At 45.6% G+C, this 14,713-nt stretch overlaps 1 protein-coding gene across 47 annotated transcripts in view; it reads right to left on the reverse strand.

The window, feature by feature from the left end:
• Window positions 1–14,713, reverse strand: part of RBFOX1 (RNA binding fox-1 homolog 1) — a 1,997,160-nt gene that overhangs the window by 335,571 nt on the left and 1,646,876 nt on the right. For 3 of the 47 annotated variants that reach the window (XM_019754111.2, XM_074323059.1, XM_074323053.1), the window contains exon 1: window positions 8,252–8,586. The exons of 41 other annotated variants lie outside the window; for them this stretch is intronic. In XM_019754111.2, the coding sequence (XP_019609670.1) occupies window positions 8,252–8,338 (87 nt within the window). In that variant the 5' untranslated portion in view covers window positions 8,339–8,586. Of the gene's footprint in view, window positions 1–8,251; window positions 8,598–14,713 lie in introns of those variants that run through there. 3 more of the 47 variants (XM_074323060.1, XM_019754128.2, XM_074323052.1) reach the window with 3 other exon arrangements.

Here is a 14,713-nt window from a genome sequence, read left to right on the forward strand (position 1 = left end):
TGCTACCACCCACGGCCACGGGCTAAGGATGAGAAACCCCATCCCTCTCTCCTCCGTCACACTCCCCGATTGCACCCCATTCTGTCCAGTGGCACCAAAACTGTGCACCTGGTCATTTCCAGGAATCTCCGCTGAGAGGGGGAACAGAGAGCTGCAAACGTGCCCCCCGACTCCCAAACCTGGAGCATCTTCAGAAGAATGAGAAACAGCATCAACCCGGGCTCTGGTGAAGAAACCATGACAACAGCGACGGTGGCCAACCGTCACAAAGTCCCTACAATCAGCAGACGCTGCTCTCAGTGCTCCATGAATATCATCTCATCAAATCCTCAGGGACCCCACCTGAAGGGGGTGGGACCATTCCCGCTGTCAAGTTGAGACAAGGGGAGCTCAGAGAGGTGATGCCCCATAGCACGCAGGGGCCACGATGCCGACTCGGATTGGTCGAGTGGAACAGCCAGCCCTTGGCGTTACGTCATGCTGCCTGCATAACGGCCTGGCTGTGTCGCAAAGGCCCTGTCTGTGGTCATGTTTGAGCTCTTGCATTCCTGACATTGGGAGGCAAAGCCTATGGGATATCACTCCCATTTTACAGATGAGGAAGTGGAGGCTCAGCGAGGTCACCAAGAGAGGCTCACGGCCAGACTCAGGTTTCCCTGGTCTAAATCCTGTGCACTAAATTCTCTGGTCGAAATCCTTAACTGTGCTGCCTCATGAAATATGCAGAAAGAGCCCTGCAGAGAGTGGTTTGTGAGAATACTGTGGAAAGGACAGGCTGATGGACTCCTTGGTCTCCAAATCCTCTCCACATCTAAAAGCCAATGTGGATTAGAGGGTGGATGAAAAGGTGACAGCTGAGGGGGCCACATTTAACCACAGCAGGAACGTGCTGGACTCTGATGCTAGGTAGGACCGGCCAGAGCTGGCTACTGCGCTGTCATCCTTCCCCCTTAAAAAACAAACAAACAAACAAAAACAAAACAAAACAAAACAAAAAAAACACAAGGGAAAAAACAACAAACAAACAAAACAAAAAACAAACAAAAAACAAAACAAAAAACACAACGAGGGGGAAAAAAACACACCACCCTTTGTCCCCTGGAAAATGCCAGAAACTGCCATCTGGGAAGGATGCAGAACCTGTCTATGGGAGGCCATCTTCCTGGGATTGTAGAAAAACCCATCTTGATGAAGAGTCAGATTGGGTGGAGTGAGTGCAGTAGATTCTGTAAATTTCTACCTTCAAGCACGTATTTCTAACTCCTGGTTCTGCTGGCATCTCCCTACCTCTGTGGACAGAGACTGGGGTCTTAGTCATCTCAGTGTCTCCAGAGCTTAGAAGAGAACCTAACACGGAACCCGTGATCGATAAATAATTCTTGTCACGAAGAAATGCATTTTGTAATTCCTCTGCCTCTTCCGTTTACAAGCCTGAGGAGCTCCAGTTAGAATCTGGGCGCTGCAGAAAGCAACCGTCCCAGCTGCCCAGAGGAAAAGGCCTTTGGAGTGTCGGGTTCAAGGTTTCTGGACACCTTTTAGGGTTCAGAAGTCAAGCAAGCAGACATGCGGGCTGCTTTCATGCTGGAGGGATGCATGTGTGCTCGGTCTATCTTTAGACAGGAGGGAAACACAAACAGGGGTGAGTGTCTCCATCATAAATCAGCTGCGAAAAGCACTTACCCAAAACAACCTTTAAAAGACAGGGAGGAGGCTTTGCTTCACCACCAGAGGCTCAGATTGCTGAACACCAAAGCAGCAGAGTGGAGTGTGAAATCCACAAGCCTCTTCAGCCCAGCCTGGCCCAGGCCCACGTATTATAAAAAGCATACTTGCTGATATAGCATGCCTTTAAAATGATCAAAATGACAGATGGCTGCGGCAGAAACACATCCTTTTTATAGGGCTGATATTCATCAGACGAGATTGACAGTGGCCCTTTAATCTTTTAATTAAAAGAAGTGCATTGCTATAAAGCAGAACAGAATCTCTCGATTTTATATTTATTTATGTATGGCTTGCCAATGCAATGAGAAGTGATGTGTTTGCATGCTCTGAGAAACCCAAGCCTGCCTCCATTATGGTGTTACTGGATGTCCTTCTCAGACTGTCTCTACCTTACGGTGTCCTCACCTGGAATAGAGTGAAAAACGTCCCAAACATACCCTGGTGGGAGACACTCCTAATTAACTCGGGTGGGAGGACGCTGACGGAAATGGCCATAGCTAGCTGCCTCTGAGCACGAATGGAGAAGGCAGACGCAGTAGGTGACAGTCCACTGCCTGGTGAATACGATCATTGGCAAAAAGCAGTCAGGGTAAGTAAGATGAGAAACCCACCACTTTCTTCCCTGGGGAGGGTGTGTGCAGGGTTTGGGGGAGAAAAAATAAACATGTGTGTAATAGCTTCCACTATTATTATTTGATCACGAGAACCTCATTTTTGCCTACCCAACACCCACTTTTTTAAAAAACAGGACTCATTTTTTTTCCTCCACTCAGTGAGAGTGAGGTGGACCCCTACCCTCCAGCTCTGGGGTTTCTGCAGAAACAGCTGGGAAAGGGCCTTGCTAAGGCAGGTTGGGATGTAAGCCTGGAATGGCAGGGGACCATCTGTGTCACTGCTTGGACATGGGGTGCTTGTCAATGAAGATGAAGGAGGGACAGCAACTGCAGGGTGGGAGACCGACATGACTTGGGTACCTGGAGCCTCAGAATTCACCTGTGCCTGAAACTGGGCATTTTCTTTTCTCCCTCTAAACACTATGAATTAGACTTTTGTCACTTGCAGATAAGAGGGTCCTAAATAAACACGTCTCTCCTCTCTGTCGCTGTCTCTCTCTCATACTACACAATACAAAATAAACATCACACGTATATGTACGTCAGACCTTTTCCATATATTAAGAGATAAGCTATGTGTTGACGGTTGATGGTGATTGTCTGTTTCTGACGCATCACCCTCTCCCAGTTTACAGCCTGGCATACAGTAGGTGCTTAATAAGTAACTGCCAGATGAAGAGATGAATCACACTGAAATCTCACAGCCACTTTGCAAAACAGGTACACTCCGGCTTTCATTCTGTCGCTAAGAAAACAGCCTTGGAGAGGTTAATTGACAAGCCCAAGGCCACACGCTTAGTAAATGCCAGAGCCAATGTATCAACCTGGGCCTGTTTGACGCCAAACTCTCTTTGGAGAATTTGCCACCTCCCTGACTCTTTAATTTAGTCTGCTGTTGACACGGCCTCTTGGGCAGCACTGAAAAGTCACATAGTGACAAAGATGGAGCAGCCTCAGAGTAAATGACGCCACCAGCATTTATAGCCGCCGCACATTCTGATTTCTTTCCCAACCAGCCGACACTCAGAACACACAGATAACACAGCAGGGTGGCAAGACCAAGATCTGAAAATGGCTCCACCGGCCACAGAGCAAAACAAGTTCATTGCTTTTAAGTTCCCCCTGAATGTATCCAAATGACCGGCAAGTTCCCTACATGTTTCTCTACCTCTCTGCAGGGTGGTTCCTCTCAGTCCATCGTTAAAAGCAGCACTTGGTTAATTCCTGGTGTGACTACATATGGGTAGGCAGATGTCTCGTAAAACACACGGTCGCATTCAGGGATGGTGATTTCTGCCTCCAAACCCAGGCGGCAGAACCCTGCTTATGCCATCCATGCCAGGGGGGCATTCAGCCGCACCTCACAGCCACTGCCCAGCCCTGTGAAGTTTACGTCGGAAAGCAGCCTTCCGAGAGCTCACCGCCTCCGAGTGAAGGGATGGCGGAGGGTGATCAGGACACAAATCTAGGGCATTCTGCATTCACCTGTTGAATCATAGATGGGAATCAGGGGAGCCCATTCCCACGTGGGGCACACAGAGATTCAGGGCTTAGGAGATCCGTTTCTGAGATTCCTCCCAGCCCCTTTTGCCCTATGTCTTTTGACTTTTGAGACATATGTTTAAACTATGTCAAGTCCCACTGTGCCAGTGGGTTGGGAAAGATACTGAAGGTCCATCTCGAGGCGTCCACCCAAGTTCTGAGCTCTGCTGCCAAGGACTTTCTCCTGGGCTTGCCCAGTGAGCGCCTGCTGAGTCCCACAGCCCAACTCACGTGCCACCTTTCCCTCTGAAGCACCTTCTTCCCCATCCTAAGACACACCCGCCTGTGTTTGCACACGCACTCCTATCAATGCACCTCCTCAGTGGATGGCGGATGAAGAGGGAAGGCTGTGGTCCTACAGACCCAGTCCAATACTCAGCGCCATCACTGACATTCCTTGTGACCTTGAGCAAACTACCTTTCTCTAAGGGTCAGTTTCAGGTTCCCCAAATGCAAAAAGAGTGTCATAATGTATGACGCTGATTCCTTGTCTGACACCCGGGGGGGCGACCTGTGTTTTGAAATGCAGTTTTTTGTTTTGTTTTGTCTTCAGAAAGGTATTTCTGTGAAAACACTGATTCTGTCATGCCCTTAGCAGGGTCTGGGACAACACTTTGAAATCAAACACATAAATATTCCTGCAGCAAAATATATGCATATTCACACGAAGTGGGGTAAAGAAAACCCATAAATGGCCACACATCATTTCAGGTAAATTTTCTTCCCAAATGAATTTTTGTGCCAATCTCTTCCCAGAAGCCTCTGATTGTCAGAGCTTTTTGGAATTCAAAATTACAGATAAGAGATGGTAGACCAATAGTGCCCAACTTTAGGGTGATTGTGAGAATAACTCGAACTAATATATTAAGTATTTAGCCCTTTCTCTGGCACATAGTAAGGATTCAGTCATTGTTTCCTACCATTCTTTCCCGCTGCTTGTTTTATATTATTACAGTTTTGTGTTTATCTAGTGTCCTCTTACATTAGGCTATATGCCCACAGGTGAGTGGCTGTGATGGTCTCTTTGTTTTCCGGTGCCTAGAACGATGCCTGATATAGATTATGTGGGTAGGGAATGAATAACTAACCAAGTGAGCAAATGCATGGTGAGGTGGGGGTGGCTGCTTACACTGTCCTCCATCTAGGAACACTGTCTTCTGACCCATTGTTTATGATACCTGAGTGAGATGGGAATGATTTGCCCCAGTATGGAGAACGATCGAGCCATGTGTGGTCCAAGGACTTATCTGTTGGACAGATATCGCGAGTGAGGGGTGCAACCCTGAACTTGCAACCCAGAGCCAACAGTTCATGACACCTCAACACTAACCAAACAGACTACTCAGTTACAATGCCACCGTTTGGATTACATCACTTGGCATTGTGCAGCCATGGTCCATGCCTTGGTAAGTCCCCTCGGTAGCGTCTGGACTCAAGACTGACCTTGACAATGGACTTGTCAGACCTCCGTTGCTCATGGGTGAGACAGCGGATGCATCGCTCAAGGCATTGCTGAAGTTTAGAAGTAAATAAAGAGGTTCAATGGGAACAGGCATGTGTGCTTTCTACCCCAAAATGCCAAGACTGAGGTGCATGCCAAGGGAAAGGAACGATGTTTGGACAATGCAGTTGGTGATACTGCTCTTCTGCTCTCTGCTTGTTACGACCCATGAGAAAGTCCACACGGGCTCAGCTCAATCAGCCATAGGCATTCTGGAATTCTTTACATGACTACAAACAAAAACTATCCACCTTGCTATGTATTCAACAAGTTTAGACATCAGATGACGGGTTCAAGGGACCCAAAGTGGTCAAGATTCTGGTTTTCCTAGGAAATGGGGGTGGGTCACTGGTAACTATTGAATCTACCGCTGGAACGAAAGGGTCTGGTGACTCACTTCCCCAGAATTATCAGGAAACACCTCCATTCACTGTCTTTGCAGGATGAGGTGATGCTTTCCTGAATCTTCTTACAACGTCTGGTCAATTATTTTTTTCTTGAACTGAGAAGACGAAACAGGGCAATGCTGCTTTGAATTTTAAAAAGTGGCGCTGGAAAGAATTACAAAAAGGAAGTTCTTCTGCCATTGAACCATTGGCTCTTGAAGTTGGAAAGACTCCATTTGCACATCTCCAGTCAAAGGGACCTAGCTACCAATGATGGAGTACACGGACTGTTCAGGATCATTCTACTGTCTTCTGATGACATTACTAAGGTCTGGATGGCACCTTAATTCCCCATAGGAAAGCCCTTGCATCTTGAAAAGTTGGGAAGAAACCCACAAGGTTAAGGAACTGGTAAGGCAGTTGACAGAGGGCAGCTGGTGTCAGAGTTTCAGCTGACAGGTGTGTGTGTGAGTGTTACCATTTTTCTCTCTTTGAGTTGCTTTTCTTCCCCTTGCACATTTTACTGTAATGGGGTGATGTGAATTTCATGATGCCAATGGGCAAATACCATGGGCCATCTCAGCACACCAGAAATAAAGCCAGTCTCTCCCTGTCCACAGCTTTCAGTGTGTTCCACGGGGATAGGAGGGGAAGAAGATGACGTATGTCACAGCAGCTGGTCTAGAGGCCCCCAGCCACACTGCTTTCCTCATTACCAAAGGTGTCATTTGGGAAAACAATGTATGGCCGGGCTAAGATTTGCAAGTAAAATCACTTGTTTCTTCCCAAAATAACTGGATACCTTTCTCAAACACCCTGCAAAGGAGGAAGAAACAGGGTCTCCCCAATTTCTCAGCTGACCCATGCGTCTTCTCATCTATCACTGGGGTAATACTTCCAGAGTGGCATTTTGTAATGACAGCAACATTCCAGCAAATCGATAGTTATTTAATTCCCAACAAGCTCTCGAGTCCATTAAGCCTGATTACATTCACCCATTTCAGTGGGTGCCGTTATTTTTCGTATACCGGCACTTAATCTATAACAGGAACTTATGAGAACTTTCAAAAGCAATTTCAGCATCAATCAGCATAGAGCGCAGGATACAATTTGCTTGTAATTATTTATAGGACAGGGCCGCAGAGGGTCTGACCAAAGTCCAATGGCCGACCTTCACCCCAAGTTTCCAACGGAAGCAAAAGGCCACTCAATTTGCCATTGAGTCCGCCTTCAAACTCCATGCACACCGCACTGACCTGCTTTTCGCCAGGACAGACAGAACAACTGCCACGTTGTTAAGGACCATTCTCCAGGCCGTGCATTTATTTCTCACACACAACACAGAGCCTCCATATTGAGCAACGTACATACATCCGGATGACACCATGTTTTGCTATTGTTGAGAATTGCCCCTGAATGTCTCTGATCGCCAGGGTTCTTCAAGTTACCAAACGACATTCAAAGAGGGAGGGAAAAAGGTGTCCATTGAGAATCCTCCCCCGAAACTAGAATTAATGAGCTAAGATGCTGCAAAACTTTAAAATATCACAAGGTTGACAGTAAAAGGACATACTAATCGGTTTCGTTTTCCTTTCCTTTAGGAACAAAATACAGAATGTATTACAAAGGGATGGTTGTTCTGCAACAAAAAAAGAAAAACAACAACAACAGAAACCATCTGGGTCTCCTGCGATGTTTGGGCTCTGTCCCTACTAGTAGGTGTTAGCTTTCCACAGGCAGCTTCAGACATCCACCCAGAATCCAATGCTTGTTTCAAAAGACACACTTTGGGTAAGGGGAAAAAAACAAGGCTGCGATAGCTTATCCATAAGTGATTCTCCGTACACAGATGCATAGTCTTAAGGGTAAAACCAACACACACGTCCACCCCCCACCCCCTTGCCATCGTTCAGATATAAAGAGCTGGAAAGCGATTCCTAGAATAATCTCTGAACTTCATAAATTCACCACCAATAGGCTTCTTCTCTGCCTTAGAGCCACCACTCAACCCAGGTCGGGGAAGCTTCTGTGAAAACAGACAAGCCATGTGAAGGAGAACAGACGAATGAACGCCTATTTCATGTTCTTTCTATTCCTTGTGTGAAAGCTTTTAACCACGTCACCTCATGATAGGATACCCAGCCTCATGATCCGTTCTGGGAGACCAGGTCCCCCCAGAAAGCGGGGAAGGAGAGCAACTCCTCTGCCCCGTGGTCAACCTCCTGAGGCAAAGGCATGAATGTTAAACAGCAGCCAGATCAATACAAGCAAATATAGCTCAACTACACCATTTATTCAGCCATGAGAGATGTCAATAGCCAGATTAGGGTGATCCATCTTTTTGATTTCCTACTGTCTTCCCACTGACTACACGAGGGCTTTTTCCTGTATTAAAAGTGTTTGCTTTCTCAGCCATAAAAATTCCCATTATTACTCTGAGCACTCTGGAGTTAAGTTGCTCGCTGGCAGTGGCCTTGCGTTACCTGGACCAGTCCGGGGAAGTAGGGGGCTGCTGGAACAATCATGGGTACTCCATAGGGATGCAGGAGAACTCCTTGAGAAGGCAACATGCTTTACGCGAAGGTATTCCCTCTGCAGCTCAACACATCAAAGGAGGGTTAGGGGAAAATCCATACACCCAACTTCTTCCGAACTACAAAGCGGAGAGCCAGATTGCTTCTGTCGGGAGCCAAAGGCTCATCACCGCAGAGAAGGGAAAGAAAGAAAATCCGAATCAGCAACTCTTAATGTGAAAGTTTTCTTCCCAGACCTCGAAGAGACACACACAGCAGCTGCAGAGTTGAAGCTACCAGAATGGAAGGCGCTATTTTTGGGAACAGCTCGCCTGACATGACTAACCAAATACTCTTTTCGTTAATTTAGTTCTCGGAGAGATGGAGCGAGAGACCAAGAGACTGAGAGAGAGGCAGTCAGGCTAAGATCTGGGTTCTTCCTAATGCATTTGGGCAAAAGGCAGGGACAGATGTACATGGGGCTTTCAGAGAGAAGAAGTGAGAAACGTAAATTGACAGGATTATCAGCTGCCACTTAAAACTCAGTAGGTCAATGTATCCAGCCTTTAGCTCTGATCAAAAAGAAACTAAGGAAATAGTGTAGTCTCTCTCTCTCTCTCTCTCTCTCTCTCTCTCTCTCTCAATTTAATTTTAAAGAGGCAATTTGTGCAAATATTAGGCTGGTGCAAAAGTAACTGCAGAGTTTGCAATTATTTCCCCCCTTTTAAACCACAATTACTTTTGCACCAACCTAACATTATAGTACCACTACCGTGTTTCCCTGAAAATAAGACCTAACCGAAAATAAGCCCTAGCATGAGTTTTCAGGATGACATCCCCTAAACATAAGCCCTCATGCGTCTTTTGGAGCAAAAATTAATATAAGACCCGGTCTTATTTACGGGGAAACACAGTCGCTAATATTTGCAGTATGTGCCGAGCACAATGAGCTTAATTATTTCCATGTGTTATGTAATTTCATTCTCACAACTCCCCTAAGAAGGTGCTGTTATCAGCTCCAGATACCAAATGGGAAATGGGGCTCACACCAGTTGAACTTTTTTTTTTTTTTTTTATTAAATTTATTGAGTTGAACTGTTTGTTCAGGGCCATACGCTTAGAAGACGCAGTGCCGGGCTGCAAACAGTTTCTAACCAGGCCGCTTTCATTACAGCATTTCACTCTGTAATAGAACGTTGTATGCCTTTTGCATGTGTGTATTTTTTTTCCCCTACAAATTCTTTGTCTTTGAGCTTTCACTTGTTATATATTAATGTGCAATATATTAATAAGAGATGTCTCCCTGTTCCCGGAGATCAAAGGCACAGCTAACGTACTACAACTACGGATGAGAAATACATTTGAACCAATAGTTGAAATCTTCCCAATGTGAGAACATACCCAATGATTGTTTAGGGTATCTTACCCGGTAACAGGTAAATTCCCATGGGGTTGCGTGAGTTGGAATCATATGGACTAAAGGGTCCCATGATATTAGCTGTGTGATATTCAACAAGTTACTTAGTGTCTCTGAATCTGTTTCTTCATTTGGAAAACTGAGATCGGAGACCCTGCCTCAAAGGGTTGTGTGACACAGGAGTCCTTGGTGTCATGGCGTATAGAATATAACAGGTTGCCCTTATCATATGTTTCCTTTTCTCTTGATGGTTGGTAGGGACACATCTGTGGCTTCAGAATGAAGGTGCAGATAACATGCAAATGGTCCCTCTTCTAATCTTCATACCAGGAAAGCACGTGGGTGTGTTTGGAGAGCAATTTTGAGAGCAATGCTGTGAAACCGACAAAACAGTCCTCCCGACTCACGCTCAAGGCCCAGGGGTCACTGAAAATCACCTTCAAATCAAACAAACATCTGCTTGCCACATTCCACCTCTAACTCTCAACAGGACACCGGGTGTATAGATTTTGTGGAAACTGGGAGAGCTTCAGACACCGCAAAACATATGCAACTATTGGCTTTTTCTAAATCCAAATGTCAATGCCTCCCCTTTTAGATAGCCAAGGTGTTTTTACACTACACTAATTTTAGTTGCTTGATTTAGCTGCGTAATTACATTTCTAGATAACGACAGCAGACAGCGTTTGGCAGAGGATTCAATTATTTAAGGCTGAATTTTGACCATCTTGACAGGGTTTCTCTGTAATTGATTCTTATGTATCCAAGTGGCCATGTTGTTACAATTCGGAAAGCTCCAGTGACAGCTGCAAGTTGACCCCTCTTACTTAACCGCCTGATACTGTTTCTAACTTTAGCTTTTGACTCTGACTTTCAACACTGCTCTTCTGAGAAGTTCCCAGCACCACCCTGAGACAGCTTCCCAGGACGGGAGAGCTGTTTGTTACTTTGGTAAGGCCTGGATCCCAGGGAATTATGTCTCTTTAATGTTATAAAGTAGAAAGATCACTGGACCAGGAGGAAAAAACTTAACTCAGACACAGGGGCCAGAAATGTACACCTTTAGACTCTTTTTGGTTCCTAAACAGAGTAACGGTAACAATAATATCCACACACACTCTTCAGCAAGAGTGCACCAGTGAGCAAAATTGTGGTAGTGTTTTGGAAAGTAGAATTACATAAATACAAAGGGTCATTATCTTATAATGCTATGTATTGTTTTGCTTAAAGAACCTGGTGATTTCACTCAGGGAGAAATGAGAAATATATTATATATGGGGCATACAAATATACAGTTCCATTCTTTGCAAGGGATATTTTCTTTTTTTCTTTCTAAGGACATAATATAAAAACTTTTGCCGCTCCTGAGTAAGGAGGATCCTTTTTCCTCCCTCTGAAAATAAAGGGTAGTAATTGTTTCTGCGATCTTTTTCACTTTGTCAGGAAGCTCAGAACCAAATAAGAGGTTAAATAAACTCTGTCCATTTTGTTGGCCTTTACTGACCTGGCTTCTTGTCTTCTGTCCTTACCACCTCTAGACCTAGCTACTTCTACCCACATTTTTCGCCGATTCTGACTTGATCTGTAATTTTTCTTCTTGGATCCACTCCCTGCACTAAAAGGCAGGTACCACATTCTCTGTATCTCTGCTCCCCAGTAGCTGGGGCCCTGGTTCATGGTAAACGGTTGGCCACCCAATGTCTAGTGCACAGTATTAAGTTCATGGCCTATTGCAAGAACTTTGAAACTATAGAATAAAAAAATAAAATAAAGAACAAGGGAGATCCTTCTGGTAGTGGCTGAGGGACGTAGGTAGTCCTCGGAACAGGACGGAATTCAACTGAAGGTCCATGTGTCATTGTCACTCTTGCCATCACAGACAGGATGGCAAACCTTTCCTTGTAAATGGGGAGAGAAATATTGTAGATGCTGTGGACTTTTTTCTCTCCGTGGCAGCAACCCCAAACTCTGCCATTGTTGTGTGAAAGCAGCCACAGACAATACGCAAATGAACACTGAAATCTGAATTTCCTATTGCTTTGAGCTGTCATGAAACATTCTTCTTCTGATTTTTGTTTTCAACCACTTAAAACTGCAAAGACCATTGTTAGCTCGAGGGTCATTCAAAACCAGGCAACGGGGCAGGCTTGGCTCACAGGCCATGGCTTGCTGACCCCGAACTTAGAGCATTATATTTTATCCCAACCTCTGGAAGTCAGGAGTTAATACAATGGCAAATATATATGCTTTCTGTTCCCTTCTGCCTCTTTATTTGCCTCTTGTCTTTGCTGTCACTTCCTTGGTGCCAGTTCTGTCAATCTTCCTCGTGTTAGGGATTTTCATCAAGAAACTTATTTTTTCGTAGCCAGGCTTTGATAGTTCAATCTCATCCCTCCTCCCTTTAAAAAAAAAAAAGAAAAAATTCTCCCATCTTTCTCCACCTTCCATGATGACACACCCTTCTTAGTTATTAACTTCTCTTTTGCTTTCTAGATTAAAGTGGTTCATCTCCCGCTGTCAGACAGTTTATCTTCTTCCCCAAAACCTAAGCGCTACCACGTGGTTAACTCTGTCCACCACCAGCCCTTCTGAGTGGCAGACACCCAAAGTTTAAACATTGTGTGAGACAAGGAAAAAGGACAGAAACACAAGTGTTGGCTGGAGGTTGGGAGAGGGGAGCATTCAGAGAAGACCACCATTTGCGCTGTAGATTCTGTTGGCCAGTAGACCAAATGCAGCCTCCTGGACCAAATCCTGTCCATAGCTAAGGATGATGACGGTGGTGATGGTGGTGATGGTGGTGATGGTAATGATGGTGATTAGTCTGCATTGTGTAAAAAAAAAGCCAGCATTTGTAAATGGAGGCACTGCACGGAAAACTTAGATCTATGATATCTCTGGAAAGACTGGGAGATCTAGAAACTTTGGGCCACATTTCCTTGTAGGAACAATCACTGAAGTCTGGGAAGGATGGACCTCATTCACAGATCAGGAGAATCAAGCTCTGTGAGATTGTCTCCACCATTTTTTTTTCTTGCTTCCTGAAAATGCCATATGCCGGTTGGCTCCTTATCGACCATTAAAACAAAACAAAAACTATAAAGCAGAGTGTTTCTCTGACGGTATTAATTGTACGCTTACCTTTTGGATATTGACAGTGGTTAACTCCTAATACAGATAACTGCAGATTATTTGCTGACTCCTACCACCCATTCCCAGGCCAAGGCGGATGATGGAAAACCTCCTACATGTTCCAGGCCCTTCACAATATTCCTCAGCTTTACTTTTCCAGATTCATCCTCCAATACACACTACCCTTCATTCTACAAATCATTCTTTCTGCAGACCATACCTGGCAAATTGCCTGTGCCAAATATATGAATCTAAGTTTCCACACAAACTTGCCTGCTATGCAGGACCTTCCTTCCTTCCTTCCTTCCTTCCTTCCTTCCTTCCTTCCTTCCTTCCTTCCTCCCTCCCTCCCTCCCTCCCTCCCTCCCTCCTTCCCTCCCTCCCTCTCTTTCTCATTTCTTCCTTCTAATTCAACCTTGCTGGATTAAATCAAGTGTCACAGTTTCTGCAAAGCCTTCCCCACTACCCCAGGCAGTGCTAACTGCACCATTACCTGTGTTCTGCAACCACTTAGCACTGCATAATAATTCTTTTACGTGCGATGACTCCTTCCAGAAGGCAGACTGTGTCACATAAAGAAACATGCCATTCATTCCTGTTCACCCACTGACTGAAATGGTGACTGGACCAATGAAGTTTCCCCAAACGTTGCCTGACAGAATGACGGACTGAATGAAGATTTTGGAAGCGTGTCAGTAAAGCTAAGAGGCTGCCAGGGTTTCCAGATAATCCAGTTTTATTTCAAGTGACCTGGGTGTATCTTGGTACAATGGAAAAACTATGACTTTCATAGTTGGGGAGGCCGGGTTGGGCTCTTGGCTCTGTCATCTTTCTATGCATTTAATCCAGGACGAGATATTCCGCCCGGAGCCCTGGGCTCCTCAGGGGTAAAATGGGACACCTGTACCTTCTCCCAGGAGCGCTGCCATGCCATGCCAGGCTGTGTAGGGGTGTCCTGGTACTTGGAAGGTGTTCAGAAAGTGCTCGTTTATTTTTATTTGTTTTTCTTTAGAATGTCTCTAATGTACTCATTGCAAAATTGTTTCCCAGGACAAAATTCTCTGTCCTCATGTCAGGCCTGTCTCCTCAACACCCCCCCAACACCCAACACTGATTCCTTCATTGTTTCTGTCCCCCTTACATGACTGCTGACATAAATACCCCATCCTTCAACAAGCAGCCACTCCTGGGTCCTCCACGTAGACCCCCATCTTCCCCAGCACTCATGACCTGCTCATCTAAGGCCCTAGATGAGCAGTGATTTGTCCCACGACTGTAAACACCTGGCTGGTGATCACATCCAGGTAGGCTCCCACTTTATCTCCTCCACCTTCTCATTAATCATTTGCTTTAAATGTCTTTCTCACAGGACTGAGCATAGAGTAGCTGCTCAGTAAGCACTTGAGAATCACCTGTAGTACCTACAGGACCAAGTGGGAGTTCAGAGAGGTTAATTGACTTGCCCGAGGTTAAACAGCAAAAGGGGTGCTGTGTCAGTTACCAAAAGCCAGTTTTCCCTTCTCCATAGCCCTAATATCTGCTGGGTCATCATGCGTGACCTGGCCACACTAGGGCAACAATCTGAACCAAAATCGATAAACTGCACTCCCCAGCAGACATGCATTCTAATCAGATCCAATCCAGGTGAGAGCACAGCACGGAAGGGCTTTACCAAGTGGGGGCCTCAAAGAGAAATTCCCTGAGATGCTCTGGAATGCGTATGGTCCTCATGGCCAGGACTGACAGATGGGTTCCCGGAAGAGGGGAGTCTGGAAGCATCCCGGAGATTGCCAGGAAGGCAAGATCTTCCACAGGAAAAGCATCCACGATTGTGGGGAGGACACACGGGCCATCGACCGGCTGCTCCTCCAGTGGCACCCGCC

The sequence above is a fragment of the Rhinolophus sinicus genome, linkage group LG18 (assembly GCF_036562045.2).
Source record: "Rhinolophus sinicus isolate RSC01 linkage group LG18, ASM3656204v1, whole genome shotgun sequence".
NCBI lineage: Eukaryota > Metazoa > Chordata > Mammalia > Chiroptera > Rhinolophidae > Rhinolophus > Rhinolophus sinicus.